At 59.5% G+C, this 21,837-nt stretch overlaps 1 protein-coding gene across 3 annotated transcripts in view; it reads left to right on the forward strand.

Annotated features, from left to right (window-relative positions):
- The window catches only part of RIPOR1 (RHO family interacting cell polarization regulator 1), a 33,301-nt gene extending 15,158 nt beyond the window's left edge, over window positions 1–18,143 (forward strand). For all 3 annotated transcript variants that reach the window (XM_064459155.1, XM_064459152.1, XM_064459154.1), the window contains exons 2-22: window positions 5,016–5,142; window positions 7,358–7,507; window positions 7,827–7,905; window positions 8,225–8,248; window positions 8,771–8,824; window positions 8,934–9,086; window positions 9,173–9,236; window positions 9,315–9,358; window positions 9,554–9,679; window positions 9,897–10,045; window positions 10,230–10,359; window positions 11,801–12,613; window positions 13,367–13,506; window positions 13,884–14,055; window positions 14,214–14,349; window positions 14,519–14,680; window positions 14,830–14,988; window positions 15,357–15,553; window positions 15,663–15,746; window positions 16,059–16,149; window positions 17,198–18,143. In XM_064459155.1, the coding sequence (XP_064315225.1) occupies window positions 5,042–5,142; window positions 7,358–7,507; window positions 7,827–7,905; window positions 8,225–8,248; window positions 8,771–8,824; window positions 8,934–9,086; window positions 9,173–9,236; window positions 9,315–9,358; window positions 9,554–9,679; window positions 9,897–10,045; window positions 10,230–10,359; window positions 11,801–12,613; window positions 13,367–13,506; window positions 13,884–14,055; window positions 14,214–14,349; window positions 14,519–14,680; window positions 14,830–14,988; window positions 15,357–15,553; window positions 15,663–15,746; window positions 16,059–16,149; window positions 17,198–17,295 (3,126 nt within the window). In that variant the 5' untranslated portion in view covers window positions 5,016–5,041 and the 3' untranslated portion in view covers window positions 17,296–18,143. The remainder of the gene's footprint in view (window positions 1–5,015; window positions 5,143–7,357; window positions 7,508–7,826; window positions 7,906–8,224; window positions 8,249–8,770; window positions 8,825–8,933; window positions 9,087–9,172; window positions 9,237–9,314; window positions 9,359–9,553; window positions 9,680–9,896; window positions 10,046–10,229; window positions 10,360–11,800; window positions 12,614–13,366; window positions 13,507–13,883; window positions 14,056–14,213; window positions 14,350–14,518; window positions 14,681–14,829; window positions 14,989–15,356; window positions 15,554–15,662; window positions 15,747–16,058; window positions 16,150–17,197) is intronic.
- The last annotated feature ends 3,694 nt before the right edge of the window (window positions 18,144–21,837 follow it).

Raw genomic sequence — 21,837 nt, forward strand, 5'->3', positions numbered from 1 at the left:
GACCTGGGCAGAACAGGGGGTCCTGGGGCTGCTCTCCTGCACAGGGACCATGTTGCCCATGCAGGATTTTGGGGGAAGCTACTGGTACCCAACAAAACATCCTGGAAATGAGCAGGTGGGGGTGAAGGTGGCATGTGGGATCTTCACAAGGTTATGCCAACCCCAGCAGGATCATGCCAGAGCCTGGTCTTCTGGTCAGCGCCTCTGAGAGGGATCACAGCCCACTCAGGAGCAGGATCTGATGCCCCTGGCCAGGCTGCAGTCCATCTAGCAGGGCATGGAGGTGATCCCCTGGGCTGCCAAAGCCATGGGGATCCTGGCTGGGTGCTCAGCCTGTGCTTTTGGTGGTGCAACCCACTTCACTGGGGCTATGGTGGTCCTGGGCTCATTCTCAGGAGCCCTAGGTTGGGCTTGAGCTCAGACAGGCACTGGGGAACCCCCCAGCCCCAGCAGTAGCCACCTCCCTGGGTCCCAATTTGGGGCATGCACGCCCCTCTGGCTGCGAACTGAAAGCCCATGGGATGGGTGGTGGGGTGGGAGGCTGTGAGACCCCCTTGGGGAGCAGGCCATGAGTGTCTGCCTGTGCCTTGCCCTGCCCTTCCTCAGGGATACTCTGCAGGGTAAATAAGCACTTCCTCCAATTCTTCCCATTCGCAGCTCCTTCCCTTTCCTGCTGCCCTCCCACTCAGCCCAAGGGGCCAGCTGGCCTCCTGCAGCCGTGAGGGCGGATACTGCCACCGTGCCCCCACTGCCACAGGGCCGAGAGCACCCAGCCCCAACCAGCCCCCCGCTCACAGCACCTAGACCACCATCCCCTGCTGCAGCAGGGGCTGCAACCTTATGGCCGGGAGATTCTCTCCCAGGTGAGTCATGGGGAGCTGCGATGCTGTTCCCTGACTCATCTGACTCCCCAGTACCCCTCCTCGCCTAGTGTGGGTGGCACATGGAGGGGATCCTGCTTGCCCGGAGGAGAGGCAGAGTGTGGAGGTCAGGGAAGAGGTGGCTCCCAGGCTCCCTGTGACCAAGGCAGCATGGCGTCAGTCACCGGATGCTCCTGTCCTCTGTGCTGGGGCAGTGGGAGGGAGGAGCTGCTCCAGCCCACACCGGAGCCGGCCAAGGGCTGCCTGGGGGTGGGGGGAGACAGCGGGCCGGGGTACATGCCTGGGTTAGGGCAGCAGGGATGCAGCTGTGCAAACAAGGGTGCAGCGGCTGGGCTGGAGGGAGCTGTGCCAACCGGCTGAGTTCACAGGCTCCTGAGGTTGTTCCTGCTGCGCACCCAAGGTTCACACAAGGGTGTCAGGGCGGGGGTGGTGTGCCACTGGTGTGGCCTGGCAGGACCCACTGCTTGCCACAGACACCGCAGGCAGGGTGGACTGGCCTGTGGCCACCATGCCATGCCCTTGTTGGGGGACACTGGTACGCTGCTGTGCCCAGGGAGGTGGCTGCAGTGCCATCAGCATGGGGACCACAGCCTAGCCCTGCCAGCCCCTCCTGGAGAAGCCCCTTGGGTGGCTCTGGGTGCTGCTCCCAGGGTCAGGGTTGCTGGAGGGTGCTGGGTCGGCCACCCTGGGCATTGCTGGCCTCCAGTAAGTGACATTACCGCAAATAGTGGTCAGAGCACTCCTAGCTCCCAGGACTGTGGGGCTGGGGATTCGGGGGGAGCCAGTTTGGGGCGTCTGTGACGGGGCAGTGTTGATAAACCCGCCAGAGCGACCTGAGGCTGGTGTCTGAGTGTCGGAAACAGAAACCAGCTGGGACCAACCCAGCCGGTCGGACTGCCCCCTCCACCACTCAGACCAGCATTCTTGGGATCCCAATCATCTTCAGAGCACCGGCACCTTCAGAGCACCGGGTGTTGGGAGAGGCACGGAGGAGCTGGTGGCCAGGCTGGAGGGCCCTGGGGTGGGCTCCAGCACCCTCCCGCTGCACTGCCAGCCCAGCTGCTCACACCTGGCTGCTCTGTCCTCTCAGCCACTGCCCGCAGGCAGCACTGGCTGGGGACAGACAGACAGACAAACTCCCAGGATTGTGTTTCCTACACCAGGAGAGCGCAGGCGGTCCGGCACAGGCACGGCAAGGTGAAAAGTTTGGTTGGGAGGTGGCTTTGTAGCACTGAAGCCCTAATTAAGGGGGGGGGGGGCTGGCAAAGACTGGACCTTTGGGGCAGGACCTCTGTGGCTCCTTCTCAGGAGAGGGAGGGATGTGCTTGGGGCTCAGCGCGTGGCAGGGACATGAGGGTGCCGGTGCTCTGCCTGGTGCTGGCCTCCCAGTAAGCCTGGTGTGGGGCTCACTGCCCTGGGCAAGATGTGGCAGCTGGCTGCCCCTTCCAAGTGTGCTCTGGGCTCTGCTCCCTGCTGGAGCTGGCGGTGCTGCTGCGGTACCAGGTACCTCTTATCTCGGTAATGTCAGGAATGCACCACGCTGGGGTTTTTCCCTCCACCCTGAGTCAAGCGTGCCAGGAGCAGAGACCCCGCACCCTGCCTGCCCTGCCTTGTGCAGGCAGCACTGCCCTCTGGCACTCGGCTTGCTGCCTGCGTGTGCCAGGCTCAAGCATCTTTGGGGCTCCTGAGGGATCACTCCTGCAGAACTGGAGCATGGTCTCCTCCTCCTTGAAGCGGGTTTGGGGTTCTGGCACAGGAGCTGGGCTGCAGGGTGCCAGGCCTGGGGATGCAGGCTGCCATGGTGGACAGGCTGGCCCTGGTAGGACCTGGCAGCACCCGGGGCGAGGTGCTGGGCTGGCTGACAGCAAGTGCTGGGGCTGCACCATCCTTTGCTGCTAACTCAGGTCTGCACCCATCCTGCCAGTGATCTGGCCTTGTGGCATGGTGCATCACAGGGGGTGTTTGGGGAAAAGCTGGGTCCCTGGGCTGGAGTGCAGGGTCCTATCAGCAGCCACCACTCTTGGCAGTGTTCCCTGTGCCGGTGAAGGAGCCTCAGATGCCTGGGAGCTTGACCCAGCAGTGCAGGTGGCTGCTGGAGCCTCTGAGATGCCTGGGCAAGTGGCTGGGGATTGCTGAGTCTCTCCTGGGGAGTTGTGCTGGGGCACTGCTTCCCCACGGCACCCCCACCATCCTTCCTCCCCTGCAACACCCCAGCATCCTTCTTCCCCTGGGACACCCCCAGCATCTTTCTGCCCCTGGGACACCCTCAGCATACTTCTCCCCTGTGATGCCCTTCCCAGTGTGGCTTCTGCCTCAGCGACTCTGCTTAGAGCCCTGCCATGCCCCCAGACGGCAGCGTGGGCTAGAGAAGGGTGGGCTAGAGAAGGGTGGGCTGGTAGGGCTGTGCTCACCCTGTAGGAGCTGTGACCTGCCTCATGCATGGAGAGCCCCATCGTAGGGGTGGTCCCACTTTCCCTATAGATGAGCTGCTGGAACGCCCAGCTGGGGCAGAAAGCACCAGTGCCATGGGCCTTGCTCGCTCAGTGGGGAGCAGATTAAAGAGCCCAGGCCCTGCATGTCAGCCAGACTGCCAGGGATTATAGCTCCTCCTAATGAGCTTAATTGGGACAGCGTTGTCCTGGAAACTGAAGGGGCTAGCAACGATAACGGTGAGGTGGTGGGACCCATAGAACAGCTCTGTGGTCCTGGGCTGGGACCTGAGTGCCAAGGGGGATCCAGGTGGACCTGCTGCATCCCAGCTCCACTGGGATAGAGGTTATCAGCAGTGGCTGCCTTTGACTCCAAATGGCCCCAGCTCATCCCAGGCGCTGCAAATGCCTGGCCCCAGCCTGGTGTGCAGGGAGGTGATGGCATGGCTGCAGCACAGTGGGAAAGGCAGAGTAAGCACCTTAAGGTGTAGGGAGGTGGCTCTGGCCTCATTTGCCAGTTGGGGGAACTGTGCATCCCTATGGCCCTGCCTGGCCTTCCCTGGCAGGGTATGCGACTGGTGGGAACTGTGTGGGCTCACCACTGGCAGCTCCTGGCTCCCCAGTCTGCAGCTCAGCTCTGGGAGCTGGCGGGGACAGATGGACCGAGCTGGCATCAGCAGTGCCTGGGATGAAGTGTGGCATCCAGCAGCCTCTGCCCTGCTTCTGCGGCTCCCCTGTGGTCTGGGGTCCTCCATGTGCCCAGCTGGCACTGCTGGGGGTGGCAGGGGCAGGAGGACCCCCAGCCTCCCCTGCTCTTGCCTTGTGCTTTGGGCTGCCTTTGCCAAGCCCTGGCCAGGGCTTCAGCAATGCTCCCTGTGACATGGGGTGACAGCTGAGTCTGGGACCCAAGACTCAGAAATCTGCTCCATCCTAGCTGGCATCAACTGCACCAGCCACTGTGGGGACAGGCAGCAGTTTTGGAGCTCCTGGCACCACCTCTGGCACTGCCAGGAGCAGAGGGCAGGGCTGCGGCAGCTGTGGGGCTGGACACATGCTACCTACATGGACTTACCGGTGTCCAGCAGGGAATGACTTGGCCTTTCCTTCCCCAACAGAAATCTCCTGGCAAAGGCAGGGACTTTCCAAAGTGCTTTGTTGCCTTTGGGTTTCCCTCCTGGTTGCTGGAGTGAGCGGAAGTGAGCATGGAAACAGTAAAGGGCTGGGCGGCCGAGTCCGGCCCCACACCCTTCCTGCCTCTGCAGCAGGGTCGCACAAGTGACAGCGGGACATGGGACAAGTGGGGTTCAGGAGGAGGCAGCAAGGCTGGAGCACAGCAGAGAGTTTGCCATGGTCATGTCTGGGAAAGGCCACGGTAGGCATTGGGCATCAGCTCCATCCTGTGGCTTCCGTGGGGTGAAGCTGGGACACATCTGTCCACCTGTCCCTGCTGAGTGCTCATGGTGTCCAGAGCCCTTCTTCTTCCAAGGCAGAGCACCAGCACCATTGCTGGGGGCAGCATGGGACCTGAATCCCCGGTGCCACCAGGAGTGTCCCTGGGCTGAGAGGGAGGGAAGGCTCCCAGCCCGTGTGTACTTTAGCCTCCCTGGTCTGTGGATGCTGTTCCCATCCTGGTCTCCATGGCAGCCCTGCCTGCCTGTGTTTCTCCACCCTGTTTCTGGTGACCCTGCTGTCTCATGCCCCCCAGGGAGGCCCTCCAGGTCACACTCAACGATGTCACTGTCTGTGCGCCCACAACGCCGAGTCCTCGTCACCAAGATCAATAGGAGCCAGTCCTTTGCTGGAGTCAACTCAACGGCTGACCGGCCCTTCAGGTAGGAGATGGGTGCTTTTGCTGCCTGTGATGGGGGACGGGGATGGTGATGGGGACAGTCCTGGTTATGGTGGTGGGACCTGCTGTGCATCCTGAGGCATCTCCTGCAGGGACCTTTGTGGTACCCAGGGGATGTTGCACAGGCGGCTGCAGGGAGCATCAAGGCCAGATGGGAGACAGAGCCCATCACCCCAACCTTCCACTGTGCCATGTCCCAGGCTGGGTGAGGACCCTGCAGCCTGGTGGCTGCTGCCACCAGAGCATGGAGGGGTCAGGTGGAGCTCACACTTGTTCTTCAGCCAGCTCTTAAGAGCTTCCCTTATGTGGGAAAGTGAGAATGATGACCATCTCATCATGTTTAATGGGTATGGTGAAGAAGCTGGGATGGCTTTGAAGCATTGTGTCTTGACAGCCTTGACATCCTGCAGCAGCCAGTTTTGGGGTTTGAGTGCTGGTGTGAATCAGGGTTTCCTTCCAGGTCATTTCAAACCTGTTGCTGAAGGTTTTATTGGCTGCTCATCAGCTGTGTTGCAAGGAGCAGCCATTCCCTACTCATCCTCTCCGGCCCCTAGGCACTGCTCATCCCTGCCACTCTCCTCTGCACCATCCTTAGCTCCTGGCTACTCTCTCGCAGGTGGTTCTCAGGCCATGGGCATGCCACGGGTTTGGGCTGCAGGACTAGAGCATTTTAATGCTCTTTATCTCTTTTCCTAGTACCTAGCCAGGCTCCTTTTACCAGTGCACCCACTGGTGCCAGGGGAGAGACATCTGTCCCCACTGGGGAAAGCAGTGCCAAGCTGCCTTACCAGGCTATGGGCACCTTCACTGGGTAGGCACAAGCGCAGGTAGAGCCTCCCCATGCCTGGGAGCAGACCTTCAGCCCTGCTCGGCTCTTGTCCAGCCCCTGGGCCAAATTACACTTTCCAGGCCACCAGCACATCACTGGATCTGGGGGTGCCAGAGGGGACAGGGAAGAGGGAGGACTTTTGGATGTCTGCAGCCAAGTGGCTGGTGGGGAGATGCTTGTGGGAGATGGCTTCAGGAGCCCTGGAGGACAGGAATGAGGAGGGATGGTAAAAATCAAGTGCTTACCCGTTCCTCTGGCTTGGGAGGAGGCCAGGACATTAATTTCTCCCCACCAGTGATTCAGGGAAGTCTTTTGGCCACTGCTGCAAAGAGCAGCACAGGATGGGAAGTCCAGCCCAGGACTGGGAACCAAGGAGCCCAGAGTATCTTCTGGGCACTGGTGGCATGACAATGTGTTGGAAGGAGGAAGGGAAGAGCCAGTCTGAGTGGGGCGTTGCTCACTGGGCTGGGGAGCGACTCCGTTGCACAAGGCAGGAAGGGTGGTGTTGGGTCCTGGGCACTGGCTTGGCATCCTTTCGGGTCAGCCAAGGGAGGTCCCCAAGGTGGTGGTGGTGGGGCAGTTGGAGGCAACAGGCAGATGGCAGCTCCATACAGTGGGTTTGGTGACATCTGGAGAGGCATAGCATCAGTGAGGATGTCCTTGCCCCATGTCGCTGCACTGTGTGATGGGGTGACAGACCTGCTTGTCCCTAGGGTGCTCCCATGCTGCCACCTGCCTTGATCCCTGCCTGTCCCTGGGAGCACATGGTAGTAGGGCAGAAAGCCAGTGGTGGTATGTGTCACCCTGCCACAGCGCTCAGACCACAGGGAGCATCTCCGTGCCCCTGGCAACCTGGGTGCTGGTGATGGAGCAGAGTGTGGCCCCTTCGGAGGGTGGCCAGGGCTGGAGATGCGCCCACAGGCACTCCAGGAGCACAGCTTGGCTCTGGCTGGAGCCAAGCCCCTTTTGCCTTTGCTCCCTCCAACCAGTGCCTGGGACCCCTACACCTCTGCAGAGGCTACCCCATCGCTGCTGGGACAGGGTTCATTCCCTGCTCTCCACCACCAGCTTTATGGGTTTCTCCTTCCCATGGTTTTGGGGAAGCCAAATGCAGTAGGGGGGGCTGCAGGCATGTGGTGCAGGCATCACTGGCCAGCCTCACAGCCCCATCTCACCCGGCCCCACTGGCTGGTTAGACTGGCTGTTGGGGAGCCCTGGGAGAGGCAGGCAGGTCTGGGTGGACGAGGCCTCCATCCTGGAGCTCCTTCTTGTCTTGAGACAGGGTGCCTGGCAGGCTGGATCACCCAGGCTGACCCCGGTGCTCTGTGCTGACCCCGGCTGCCCCGAGTTTGCCTGCCTCTCTCCCCAGGAACCTCTCGCCCTTCACCCCCACCGTCTCCCGCAAGACTGGCTCCAGGGTCAGTAGGATGTTCTCAATGTCCCACAAATCCCCACCACCCAAGGTGCCTCAGCCCAACCGCCTGGACGAGGTGTACGAAGCTCTCAAGAAAGGCCTGACGTAAGTGCTGGGGCTGCCCATGGCCAGGTGATTGGAGGCAGGGAGCCCCTGAGGGGCACGGGGACAGCTTGCCATGGGTTGGGGTTGGCAGCTATCTGTTCTCACCAGGCAGGGACATGCCAAGTCTCCTAGCCACAGTGTCTGGGGGTCCTGCATCCCACCACATCCCATGTAGAGGCACAAGTGGGCTCCCTCACCTGGGTGCTGGAGCAGGGAGTGGGGATGCGGGGCCAGATGTGCTGGGTTGGTGTGGTCTGTGGGTGGCAGGAACCCTGGACACAGCATCCCAGCGTGAACCCCATGGTGTGGTTGCTCCCAGAGCCTATCTGGAGGTGCACCAGCTGGAACTGGAGAAGCTCAGCACCCAGATCCGCGAGTCCAAGAGGAATTCACGTCTGGTGAGTGTTGTTTGGGAACAGCCTTATGGGAAGTGGTGATTTGGGCACGTGGCTGGGGTTGTGGGCACAGCTCGGGCAGCTCATGGTCCATCTGTGTCCCAGGTCAGAGCTTGCTTCTATGGGGACATTGGTGGCTACCCCAGGCTCTGGTGTTAGGCTGCACAGGGCTCCTGTCCTACTGTCATGCACTCTCCAGCCCTGGCTGGGTGCTGCATGTCCCCGCCAAAGTGCTATGGGTGGTGGGTGCAATGTGCTGGGTCTTCTTGGGTAGGCAGAGCTGGCTTTGTGCTGCATCTTATCTCTCTCCTCTCTCCTCCAGGGCTTTCTCTACGATCTGGATAAGGTAAGCGGGATCAGTACCCTGTCCCCCTTGTCTCCCCCTTTCTAGTGCCTGGGATGTGCTACTGCCAGCCCCTCTCTGCTTGCACTGCCCTGCTGCCTGCCCCCTGTCTCCTGCATGGCAGAGTCCCTGCAGAGTGGGATCAGGGCTCTGCGGGCAGGGTGGGTCTGGGCAGGGGACGAAGCAGAGACAGGCAGGGGCTTGTAACCCACTTCTTGCTAACAAAAGCTGCTGTTGGTGAGTGCTGAGCCTGAATTAGCCCTGAGGCTGGGAGAAGAGCACCATGGAGCCTGGTTTGTCTCCTGGGGGAACCCTCTGGAGCAGGGGAGGATGGAGGATGCTGCAGCATGTGGGTGCAAGCGCAGCCTCTGCTCCGCTCGCTGCCACCCTGCACCTCCCAGGCAGGCCTGGTGACCAGGACCCGTCCTAGATGCAGCATGAGCACGCAGCAGGGCACATCCTGACCTGCGGCTCCTCTGTGGAGGGGTTGGGCTGCTGCTTATGCCATCTCCTCTGCTTTTCCAGCAAGTGAAGTCAATTGAGCGCTTCCTGCGTCGCCTGGAGTTTCATGCTAGTAAGGTGAGAGCTGGGGACCTCGGGGGTCACCTGAGGCAACCTCAGTGCAGTGCTGGGATGGCTGTGCTATCCCCCACCTTGCCCTCACTGCAGCTTGGGCCTGTCCCTGCAGATAGATGAGCTCTATGAGGCTTATTGCATCCAGCGGCGGCTCCGCGATGGAGCCCACAACATGGTCAAGGCTTATAGCACGGGTTCACCAGGCAGCCGGGAAGCACGTGAGAGCCTGGCCGAGGCCAGCAAGGGCTACAAGGAGTACACAGAGGTGAGGCAACTGGCTGGGGTGGGCTGGCAGGGTGCTGGGTCCCATGGGTGGCTGCTGATGGGTGCTGTCTGTCCGTCTGTTCCCAGAACATGTGTCTGTTGGAGAATGAGCTGGAGAGCCAGCTGGGCGAATTCCACATCCGGATGAAAGGTAACGCATCCTGCTCCATTCCTGGCCTCCTGCCTGCCTGCCTGCTGCCTACTGACGCCCCTCTGCCTTCTCTTGCAGGACTGGCAGGGTTTGCCCGGCTCTGTGCTGGTGACCAGTATGAGGTTGGTGGGACCATGTGGGTTGGGATCTGTTCTTCTCCTGCCCTGTGGTCCTTGGGGTGCCTGAGGGGCATAGGTGGCATGGAGGGCATGTTGCAGGGCAGCGGGTGGCGTGGGTCCCTGGACATGCCTGAGATGCATGGGGACCACCCACCACCCCAGCGCTGTATCTACCCCACACCGTCTCTGCATCTCCAGATCTTCATGAAGTATGGACGGCAGCGGTGGAAGCTGCGGGGACGCATCGAGGTGAACAGCAAGCAGGTGTGGGACAGCGAGGAAATGGTTTTCCTGCCCCTTGTCACCGAGTTCCTCTCCATCAAGGTACAGTGCATAAGGGAGCAGGGACCATGTGGTCCAGCTACCACCCTGCATCCTGGCAGGGCTTCCCTCATGGACCTCACCTAAATCTCACCCTCCCTGGGATGGGAGGAGGCCATCTGGTGGTGGTGGCATCTTGGCACACAGCATGGATGCAAACAGCATGGATAAGATGAAGGCCATGGCTTCATCTCATCCTCTCTTCCCTCTCCTTCTCCAGGTGACGGAGCTAAAGAGCCTGGCCAACCATGTTGTGGTGGGCAATGTGTCCTGTGAGACCAAGGACCTCTTTGCGGCTCTGCCCCAGGTAGTGGCTGTGGATATCAATGACTTGGGCACCCTCAAACTCAGCCTGGAGGTGACCTGGAAGTAAGTATCTCAGCAGGCATTGTTGGTAGCACGTGGCAGCATCTCTCCCATCCCAAAACTGGGCTGCAGTTATGGAAAACCAGAGCTGGACTGGATGGGGTCCTGGTGTCCTGCTTGCTGCAGAGTAGGGTCGGCACCCCTCCAAGCTAGCGCAAACCCCTCACCTCCCTGCTCTCCTCCCCAGTCCCTTCGACAAGGACGATCAACCCTCAGCAGCCAGCACTGTCAACAAGGCCTCCACAGTGAACAAGAGGTTCTCCACCTACAACCAGAGCCCACCTGACACGCCGTCCCTGCGGGAACAGGCTTTCTATGTAAGTGTGGCGCTGGGCAGGGCTGCTCAGGAGGGGTGGCCCGTGGAGGGGTCCGCGCAGGGTTGTGCCCAGGCTACATCCAAGAGGGTGGCATGGCTCAGGCATTGGGGTGGGCAGCTCCTCTCCAGCCATCCAGCCACAGCTCCCCAGTACCGGCACCTGCTCCTCCCACGCTCACAGCTCCTCTTCTCTCTGCCCAAGAGCCCGGGGCGGGCGGCTGACAAGCATGGTTGGTCCTTGCTGGACATCTTTCGGGAGACACTCTTCAAGAAGCTGTCTCAGAGCTGCTCCTGCGGCGATGTCTCCTCGGCCGAGCTTGGGAGATGGCCGCAGCAGGGCCGTGTAAGTGTGAGGACTGGAGCTGGCCAGTACCTTAGCCCAGTGGTGTGGCCATCCCGCAGTAGCTGTAGCTGCTCCTTGTCTCCTACTCACTGGAGCTGGCCATTACCTTAGCCCAGTGGTGTGGCCATCCCGCAGTAGCTGTAGCTGCTCCTTGTCTCCTACTCACTGAAGCTGGCCAGTACCTTAGCCCAGTGGTGTGGCCATCCTGCAGTAGCTGTAGCCGCTCCTTGTCTCCTACTCACTGGAGCTGGCCATTACCTTAGCCCAGTGGTGTGGCCATCCTGCAGTAGCTGTAGCCACTCCTTGTCTCCTACTCACTAGCCCTCGCTGATGCCCGGAGGCCTTATCCTGCCAGGCCATGGTCTGGCTGGTCCTGGGGAGACAGTCCCCAAGCTGGGGCAGCCTGGGCTCTACGGGCTGTCCCTACTCCTCTGTCCACACGCCCTCATGTGAGAGCCGGGCACTAGTGAGTAGGGAGCTTGTCCGTGTCCTTGCACTGGTGGCGCTGGAGTGCTGTGCTGTGGCATTGGCGTGGCGCTGGTGTGGTGCTGGCATGACAGTGCTGGCGTGACAGTGCTGGCATGGCACTGGCATGAGGCTGTCATTGCGCTGGTGTGACGCTAACTTGGTGTTGGTGTGACACTGTTTCAGTGATGGTGAACCACTGGCATGACATTGGCGTGATGGCTGGTGCTGCCTGCCATGAGCTGGTGCTGGAGCTGTTGCCATTCTTGCAGCCATGGTGGGTGGTGTCCTCTGCTCCATGTGTTGCACCCAGTCATGGCCAAGCTGGAGCTGTCCACTATGCTGGGGAGCTGCTGGCACCCTGGGGCTAGGGCATGCATGGCTGGGCCTGGGGAGCCAGACTTCCCCCTGGCATGGTGTGGGGTGCCAGCCTCGAAGAGGCAGTCATGGTCTGCTGGGTCCTCACTGCCCACCCTACTGTGCTGGCAGAACCAGGGCAGCACGGCAGCCTGCGCCAGGGGTTGCAGCATCCTCAGCTGTATCAGCCAGATCCTGCCCCCAGTTGATGAAAGGCAGCCAGAAGAGCAAGTTTAGCAGGAGAGTCTCATCTGACACCATTTTCCCTCCTCCTCAGAACATGCTGCGACGCCAGGAGGAACTGGAGAATGGCACAGCCTGGTCCATCTCCTCCGAGTCCTCGGACGACTCCTCCAGCCCCCAGCTGTCCGGCAGTGCCCGCCATGCCACACACAAGCCCATCGTGCAGCCCGAGGTGCAGGCCTCTGCCCCTGCCATCGAGATCTCCTTCTCCCAGCAGCCGGAGGAGGCTGAGGCCAGGCCCGGGGCCAGTAGCATCGTCGTGCCCCACACCGGGAGCCAGCCAGAGGATCCAGGCAGCCAAAAGAAGGAGGCAGTGGCCAACGGGCATGTGCCCTACTCCCGGACTCTGAGCCATATCAGTGAGGCCAGCGTGGATGCCACGATGGAGGCCAAGGCTGCAGAGAGCCCCTGGGAGCCTGCGCCCAGCCCAGAGGACATAGGGATGTGCGAGCAGGATGCAGACACCCTCCCCAGCACCTCGGTGGTAGCCACCATGGCAGGGCAGGACAGGAGCACCGAGGCCAAGCCCCGCGCCACCGTAGCATGGGCTACCACCTGCGAGTTGGAGGTTGACAGGGCCAAGCTGGTGCAGAGCCAGGCACCGGCACAGGGTGGCTGTGGCACTGGCGTCCCCACAGTGCTGGCACAAGCCTCTATGGAGGAGAGGCCTGTCCTGGCCCCGCCACTGCCTACCAGTGTCCCTGAGGTGCCACGGGGGAAGGTGGTGGATTCAGGTCTGGAGGAGGCCATCAGCCTCTTGGGCTCATCCCTGGATGACTATCGGGGGCAGTTCCCAGAGCTGCAGCCCCTTGAACGGGAGCTCAAGCACCTGGAGGAGATGCTGCTGGTGAGCGGCTCCCAGCAGTGCCTGGGAGTGAGGGGGACAGGGTCATCCCTACAGCAGTGCCCAGGGATGATGAGGATAGGGCTGTCCCAGCTGGTAGTGCCTGGAGACAATGGGGACAGGGTCATCCCTGATGGCAGTGCCTGGGGACAATGGGGATGGGGCCATCCCTTGTGGCAGTGGCTGGGGACAATGGGGACAGGGTCATCCCTTGTGGCAGTGGCTGGGGACAATGGGGATGGGGCCATCCCTTGTGGCAGTGGCTGGGGACAATGGGGACAGGGTCATCCCTGATGGCAGTGCCTGGGGACAATGGGGATGGGGCCATCCCTTGTGGCAGTGCCCAGGGACAATGGGGATGGGGCCATCCCTTGTGGCAGTGGCTGGGGACAATGGGGACAGGGTCATCCCTGATGGCAGTGCCTGGGGACAATGGGGATGGGGCCATCCCTTGTGGCAGTGCCCAGGGACAATGGGGACAGGGTCATCCCTGATGGCAGTGCCTGGGGACGATGGGGGTGGGGCCATCCCTTGTGGCAGTGCCCAGGGACAATGGCAATGGGGTCATCCCTGATGGTGGTGCCCGGGAATGAGGGTGGCAGTGCCCAGGGACAAAGGGAATGGGCCACCCCTGATGGCAGTGCCTGGGGACAGTGGGGATGGGGCCATCCCTGATGGCAATGCCCAGGGATGCAGGTGGCAGGGCTGTCTTGGCTGGCGAGCCAGGATCCAACCCCGCTGTGCCTTCCTCCACAGCACAAGCAGGGCATCTTCCTCAGCCGGGCCTCCAGCATCAGCCTGACGGTGGAGCATGCACTGGAGAGCTTCAGCTTCCTCAACACCTCTGACATGGAGGACTCGGAGGGCTCTGAGGAAGAGCCTCTCCAAGATGAGAGGTGCACAGCAGGGCTCATGGGATGGGGTGTGGGGCAGGACGTGGCCCTGGGGCAGTTGGGATGAGGGGTGCCCAGCTCTGCCAGGGTGCCCGAGCACACTTAGACCAACCCATCACAGCTCAGGGTAGGTCCAGGTCAATAAGCAGCAGGATCTGGCCCTTCTGGTGGCAGAATGCGATCCCACATCTCTCCATAGGGCTGGGCTGGGAGGCAGTCCCTGTGCCCTGTGTTCCTGAGATCTGCTCCTTCACCGAGCCCTGACACCATGATACTGTAGGTCCTACAGAAACTGTCCAGTGTTGCCGCTATGGGTGGGGAAGGGTCGGATCCAGGTTTCCTGTGCTGACCCCCAGTCTTGGTCTCTCCCTGGCTTGCAGGAGGGCTGCCAGACCCCGGCACAGCAGGGCCCCAAGCACTGGCGAGACAGGGGCAGATGACACTGGCATGTGCAGCAGCTCCGAGGCCAGCACTGACCCCATGAGCACCGGCAACGAGTTCCTGGATAAGGCCCTGGTGCTTCACCTCAACAACTGTAACCGCTTGCTGCTGGTGAGGACAGGGGCCTGGGCATGGTGGCAGATGTCCTGGGGAGGGAAGCCCTGGAGTGGGCTGTGGGTCCCCTCTCGAGGGGTGTGGAGCAGCATGGAGGCTGTGGTGTGGGTGGTGAGCTCTGTCCCTGAGGTCCTCGGTTTGGCCATGCCTTGCAGAAGCTGGGCACCTTCGGTCCCCTGCGGTGCCAGGAGATGTATGCTCTGGACAGGCTGCTGCGGGAGGCGCAGGTGCTGGAGATTGTGTGCCAGCTAACAGAGGAGCGAGGGGGAGCCACCACCTCTGCTGCTGAAGGTAAAGACATGTGGCCAAGGGGACCATCCATGCTGCTCCGAGGGCTATGTGGGGACCTGGTCTCCTGTCATGGGCATGCTGGGCAGCAAGAGGCTGTGCCAGCCAGAGGGCCGGAGTCACCTGCCCACTGCTGTGGCCTCGGGAGGCTTGACAGCACTTGTCTCCACAGTGGTGCAGTTCTCGACACGGAAGGAGGGCGTGCTGCCCCTTTGGGACCGCTGTGTGGAGGTGCCCAACATCTATACCTGCCCCGTGGAGCGGTTCCTGCAGGTGCTCAGTGCCCAGTACACAGCAACCATCAGTGAGCAACACCCTGGCCTGGCTGATGCTGGTGAGCAGGCACCCAGGGGTGTTCAGGGGGAGTTGCCAGCCCCACTCGGTGACCATGAGTGGGGGCCTGTGGAGGCCTATGTGTGCCAGGAGCCCCACACTGGGGTGGCCACAAATGCTATACTCTCTGACCCTGGTCCTTTCCTGCAGTCTGTGTGAAACTGGTGGAGGATGTGCTGAATAGGCGTCTGCCCCGGCGGCCTGGCAGCACCCAGGGCGAGCAGGTCACCATCTTCCAGTACTGGAGCCACTTTGAGTCGCTTGGTGCCCTGGTGCTCGACACCTACATGATGGAGCTGGCAGAGGAAGGTGGGTGTGCTCCCTAGACCCTGACATGGGATGCCAGAGCATGACCATAGGGGATCACCCTGCAGCACCACTATGACTGCCCTGGGGCATCATCCAGAGGCTCAGTCATCCTTGGGGTGGGCAAATAGGTCTGACACGGTGCACAGTCCACTCCCACGCTGCCTTCCTGAGCATCCTGGGTACTTGCTTTGGTTGCTGGCATCTTGGTTTGGGTGCCCCAGCAGCTACATGTGTTGGCACCCGGCATGGGACCACCTCTGCCCAGTGCAGGTGCAGGGTGCCTAGGGATGGGTTCCCTATGATGGCAGGGGCGTGCGGGCACTGCCACTGGGCTCCCTGCGCCTTGGCTTAGCCAGTGGTTCCCACAGCACTGCTGGCACAGAACCTCAACTCAGACGACCAGGATGTGGTGCTGCGTGCCCTGAAGCGCATGCCTGAGGGCCGCCTGAAGAAGGAGGGACTGAAGGCACTGAGCCTCCTCCTCGTGGAGGGCAACAGCAAGGTGGTGAGCGCCGTGTCCGCCCAGCTCCGCAGCCTGGCAGAAAACCCTCGCTTCCACCAACGGGTATGTGCCAGGCAAGCCAGGGATGAGGTGGGCTGGTGCCACAGCCCCCAGGGTGCTGCCTCCCAGCTCTGCCACAGGCAGTGGCACTGAGCCCCCCAATCTCCCCCAGGCCCTCGTGTGCTACCTGGAGCAGCTGGAGGATGAGGAGGTGCAGACGCGCGTGGCAGGGTGTGCAGCGCTGGGCTGCCTGAAGGTGAGAGGGACACGGGGAGGAGGCAGCAGAGCTGCATCTTCCGGAGGAAGAAGAATCGCATGTGGCCAGCAAGTCCGGACACACCTGCACATCCTCCTGCTCCCGGGAGAGAGGAGCTGGGGGGTGCCCCAAATGTGCTGGAGAAGCAGGCAGGGGCAGGGCAGGAAGGGAAATGGGGAGGGAAGGGACAGGACAAGGGACTTTCCTGCGCCATGGAGCTGCAGCATGCTGTGCTGTCTTTCCCCCCTGCAGGCTGTGTCCCTGCTGCCAGCCCTGCAAGCCACGCTCAGCCCTTTGTCCTTTTCCCTGCAGGCCAAGGAGAGCATTGAACAGCTGGTTTACCTGTGCCAAACCGACAAGGAGCCTGTGCGGGAGGCAGCCAAGCAGAGCCTGATGCTGTGTGGTGAGTGTCCCGCTGCTCCTCTTTGCTCCCTCTCCACCCATGGCATCCCGAGTGACATCTCCTGGTGCCAGCAGTGCCTGCAGGAAATGGGGGACCCAGGCTGGTCTCTGCCTACTCCATGCACTCTGGCTCATCATGCCCCAACCTCTGCCAGACAAGAGCAAGCTGGCAGCAGGCAGCGAGGGTCAGGCATCCTGTGGCCACAGAGCACTAAGCCTGGTTGTTATTTATTATTTGCTAGATGGCACTGAGAGAACCATCTGAGTGGGTTTCTAGGCTTCCAGATCGTAGCAGCTGCTGCACAGGTTGAGACACGTGAGCCATCCTTGTCCCCCCATTCCTGCTCCTGCTGCTTTGCTCACGAATGTCTCCGTCTTAGAGCCTGTCAGCCACATCACGTTTTGGAGTCTGTGTGTCTTGGTTGTTCATAGACCCCATCCCCATGTCACCCTGGCACATGTAGATGCCTTGTGTCCCATGTCCCAGCAGATTATCCATGTCACCATCTCTTGCTGGGGATGGCCATCGCGGGCAGATTTGTGTGTGTGTGTGCGCTAGGCGAAGATCTCGAAGCCAGCTTGTGCCATGGAAGCGTGCATTCCTGTGTGTGCCCAGGAGTCCTGGGGAAGCCCTTGGGATCCCAGTGCATGCAGATGTGCACACCAGTTTGAGATGCTGGAGCTGGTACAGCCCCAAGCCCTGGCCCTTTGCCCCAAGTTGGGCTCTCCATATGCCAGTGCTCCTGCAGCCCGATCGTGGGTGATCCTGCCCCGCGTGGGCATGGGTACGGCAGGCAGCTGAAGAACAGGATTTGCAACATCTGAATCAGGAGCTCTGGGGGGCGGTTTGAGCCAGATCCTGGCAGGGACCTGCCCAAGGGTGTGCTAAGGAGGAGGAGAGAGGTGCCCACTCTGTACCTGTAGAATGCTGGCTCAGCTCTGCCAGGCATTAGCCACGTTTCCCCAGAAAGGCCAGGGAAGGTGGCTGGGGATGGGCAGGAGACAGAACTTCTGTGGTTCAGTTCACTGACTGTGAGGTGTACTTGCAGGGGAAGATGGCAAATCAGCTCACCGGCGGCTGGAGGAGACCCTGGACAGCCTCCCGAGGATCTTTGCACCAGCCAGCATGGCCAGTACAGCTTTCTGAGACACCACGCAAACCCACCTGCCATCCCTTGAGGGCAAAGGCACTGCTGGGTCGCCCAGGCTTGCACGGACTGGGGCTGGTTGCGACCTGGCAGCTCCCGCTCTTGGCAGCACACCGCAGTATTACCCCCGCCGGCAGCTCGCCGTGGCCGCACACTGCCTTATGGAGCACCGCTTCCCCTGCCTGCGGCCACTGGCCCCATGGGGTGCCACATACGTACCCCTGTAGGGCAGGGGAGGCTCACTGCGCATCCCACCGTCTGATTGCTATTTAAAATACATGGGGAGCCCACCCTTCCTGCCCGCCTGTTGGCTACAGCTGCTGGGACTGGAGTGGCAGGGAGATATTCCAGCTTTCTCTGCCTCCTCTTGCCTTCCTCTTGCTCGAGGGCATGTGCCCTGTCCCGGAAGGACCTGCACTTTGGAAACTACACCGTTCCTTCCCAGGAGTTGCCTGGGCCCTGGGGACTGCTGCCCTTTGCCATCTGGAATCCCCAGGACTTAAATAAAATTAAATATGAGATATTAATATATTCTGCTGGCGTTTCTTCTTTCCAGCTCCATGTGCTCCTGTCCCTCCCCAGCCATGGCTGTAGGGAGCGTAGCGAGATGTGGCCCCAGCTCAGAGCCTTTCCTGGTCTGTTGGGAAGTGCCGTGGAGGCAGGGGCAGGAGAAGCGACAGAGGGACGGACAGACGGATGGACAGAAGCTGCCACCTTTTTTTTGTTTGTTTTATACAAAAGCAAAAAATTCTTTTCTATAATGTCTCTATAAATCTATATATAATGTAATTACAGAGAATGACTAATTTTGATTTTAAACCGGAAATAAAACCAAACCTTTAATGAGTGCCGGCATTGCTGTGCGGGTATTCCTTTGGCCCCGCTGCAGGGGCAGGGGAAATTGGGGCTCAGCGTAGCAGGTTGGAGGATGGCGAGGGGAGTCTCACAGGGCATAAATGTGGTTTCTGGCATCACCTGGGTGCAGCCCTCAGCCACCAGCAATCTCCAGCCTAAGCCAGTGGGGCTGCTGGGTGCCTTTCATGGCCACGTGTGCAGGGGAGCAGCACCCATCACCTAGCCCAGGGCACAGAAGTCTTGGCCCTCCTGGTTCAGCACAACTGGGGCAGAGAGGATTGCCCTGGCCTTGTGTGGCATTGCTGCGTTTCACAGCATGCCTCATTGTCCTGCCTTCCAGCGATGCTGTTGATGCAGGGACTGAAATGCCATTTCCAACATTGTCTTTACAAATGTGTGGAGGAATGCTTCTGGACTGAGGAATAAAGCTGGGCTCAGCTGGGTGTCTCTCAGGTGCTTGGAAAGCTTGAGGATCAACACTGCGCCCATGGTGGCCTTGGTTTCACCAGGGCAGGTCTGTACTTTTCAGCAGCAGAAGGAGTTTTCACCTTCCCTGAGCTTTCCAAGAGTTGCTGAAATGTTGTCAGACTTCGGCTGCTGGGCACAGGAAGCATCACCCAAGGTGTCATGAGGTGGCCACATTGAGTTTACACAACAAGGGTGCCCAGCCCTGGTTTCTACTGTCTTCTGTACCTGTGGTGGGAACACACCATGGCACCCAACCCCAAGCAGGGGTCCAGAGAGTTGGGGATGGAGCTTGCCCAGCTGAACTGGTTTTTTGAACCCATCTCCATAGAGGTTTGGCACCTCTTGGTGCGGATCTCGTCACTGAGCCATGACAGATCAGACTCAGAGAATAGCTGAGGTGGGAAGGGACCTTTAGAAGTGCTCATCCATTCCCCGCTGCTCAAAGCAGGGGCAGCTAGAGCTCAGGACCACATCTGGCTGGGTTTTGAATAACTCCAAGGATGGAGATGCCAGAGCCTCTCTGGCCAACCTGTGCCTCACAGAAAAAGCTTTTCCAAAGTTTAACTTGAATGCCTGTACTTCAGTTTCAGTTTGGCGCTTGGTCTTTTACTGGGCACCACTGAGGAGCATCTGCCTCTGTCTTCTTTACCTCCCACCAGCTATTAATAGATACGGATAAGAATCCCCCCAGCCTTCATTCTTCCAAGCTAAACAGTCCCAGCTCTCTCAGCTATTCCTTATACAACAGCTGCTCCAATCCCTTATTCATCTTTGTGGCCCTTATGGTCCTGGGAAGGGAGTAGGTTAAAGCAGCAAAGACAGAGAACCCCATGGCACCGACCCATGGCACTGCCAGCCACCCATGCCAGAGCAGGCGGTGACTGCATTGACACTGCCAGTGCTGGTGGAGCTGGGGATTTATGGCCCCAGGCCAAGCAGGGTCCGTCCATCAGCACTTCCTGTGGTTTCCAAGCAATTCCCAGCAGGTTACAGCCTCCGCATCCTTTTTCCTTAGTGGAGGAGAGCTTTTTGGGCCACTTCAGGTAGAATGCCACACATTGCCAGATACGCAGGGCATGGCCAGCATGCAGGTCCATGCTCACGCTGCATAGTACATCACAGTGCATGGGGTCTCCCCATTTGCATAACCGCCTTCATGTAACCACTTTTGGATGCAGTTTTATCTGCAGATGGGATTGTGGGAAGGGGCAATGAGGGCACACTTCGCTGCAACACTGCTAGCTTAGCCTTCTTCCACCTGCCTTGGTGGCTGGACAGGGCCCAGGAGGGAAGCAGTGTTTCTCCCAAAGCACTGCATCACACTATCAGCCGCAGGCAGCAGGAGACGTGGGATGTGGGTCGCAGCTGGCACATATGTCTGTGGACAAGAGCACCCAAAAGGTGGAAAGCAGCCCAGCCATCTTATGCATTTGGTTGGTTTCTTTTCACCCCTGAAAAAATACTGGAAATAAAAACCTGTACTCCAGTGGCCAGAGCCATGAATTCAATTCACTCACCTACGCGGGTGTCTTCCTTGCCCTGTCAAAACCTGGCCCCATCCCTGCAGCACAATACCAGCTTCCAAGATAAGCTACACCTTGGCTATAGAGAGATCAGAGCAGGAAAGCAGCCTTCTGTCAGAGCAGGCAGGGAGCTGCAGGTCAGGGCAAAATGACTCTGCTCCTAGAACTGCAAGGAATAATCTCATTATGTATGTGGCTTTAAGAACATCTGGGGGAAAAAAACCTAATCAGATTCATTTAGGAATCTATTGCCCAGCACCTTGCTCTGAATGGGTCTATGCCAGCATCGCCAAAGACCTCTGCGCATGGACACTGCCAGGCCACCTGGAATTGCAGGATTGCCATTTTAACTGGAATAAACTTCAGAAAAAAAGTCTTGTTTTTTGGACATCACTCACTTAAAACCATCACTGCAGTTTGCATCCTGCTTGGGATTTTTTATTTGAGGGCCAGGGAGGAGTAGGATGACCATCATAAGAGCCAGCTGTTTGAAAGGAGGCAGGGGACTCAATTTTCCCCCCAGGACTTAACGTCTCCCCCAGCCCTGTGCAGGAACCACACAGCTTCATGGAGTGAGCTCCCTGGGAGCCACTCTCACAGCACACGGGGACAGACACAGCATCACAAGAGCATGTTTTGCGGCAGCGTGTTTGCTATTTCAAAGAAGCCAGTGTGCCAGCATCACGTTTGTCAGCCAAATGTGTGTCAGCACTTAGAACATCGCCCTCTCGTATGGACATGCTTGTGCTCAGCAGCACTGACGACTGTTGCAGCTACTTGCTTTTCTTGTAGGAGCTGCAGCCTGTGGGAGGGTGTCTGTGTCATGGTTATATTACCCATGTGCTCCGGCATTGGAAAAACGTTCCTTTTCCCTATTTACTGCTGTCTTCCTTTTAATTAAAGGGGTGCATCTGAATTCTGGAGCACTTTGTGGTATCAGATTTTTACCTGCTGGTCTCAGGGTAGTGACTGAAGAGCCCCTGCAGATCATCAGCACAAAAGAACTGATCATCCACTGTACCCTCCCCTTGGATGGCATCAGAGCTGGTGCAGCTGCCCAGGTCGTGACACTGAAAGCACCCACCAGCCACAATGACCCCCAGCAGACACTGCCACTTTGGAGTGCCAAAAGCTCCCATCAGCCCTTGTGTAAGAAATTACTTAAATCTCGATGCCAGGTCATTTTTAGGGCATCGTAGTTTGGGAATCTCCAGTTCCAGCAGCCTCAACTTTGGACCTCTCACCTTATCCCAGGCTTGTATGAAATCATGTTTCTAAGGCATTCACTACAGCTCTTAGAAATTATTCGAACAGCTAAGTAGTCTGTGTTGAAGCACAGCAAAACAACAATCTCCTCATCATAGCTGATGTGTACCTCACAGGGCTGTCAGGCACATACGTATGGGCTTGTTGTCCAAGGGCCACTCCTAGGGCAACAGCTGGGACCTTATTTCATACGGACACCAAAGCATGCTCCAGGCAGTCTCCAAAACTTAATTTAAAGCCGTCTCTCAAACTCAACTACTGTCTTCCTCAGAGCTGAGTGAGGAGAGAGGTGGTGACCCCTGAGAACTGCTACAGCATGAGGGTGATGGAAGCACAGAGTTAGGAAGAGCAGGGAACAAGGTGGGCGAGGTCACCCAGGGCCTTGGCAAGGCAGTCAGGAGCTCCTCGGCTTCAGTTCTTGCCATTCTG

Source organism: Phalacrocorax carbo, chromosome 8 (assembly GCF_963921805.1).
Source record: "Phalacrocorax carbo chromosome 8, bPhaCar2.1, whole genome shotgun sequence".
Taxonomy (NCBI): domain Eukaryota; kingdom Metazoa; phylum Chordata; class Aves; order Suliformes; family Phalacrocoracidae; genus Phalacrocorax; species Phalacrocorax carbo.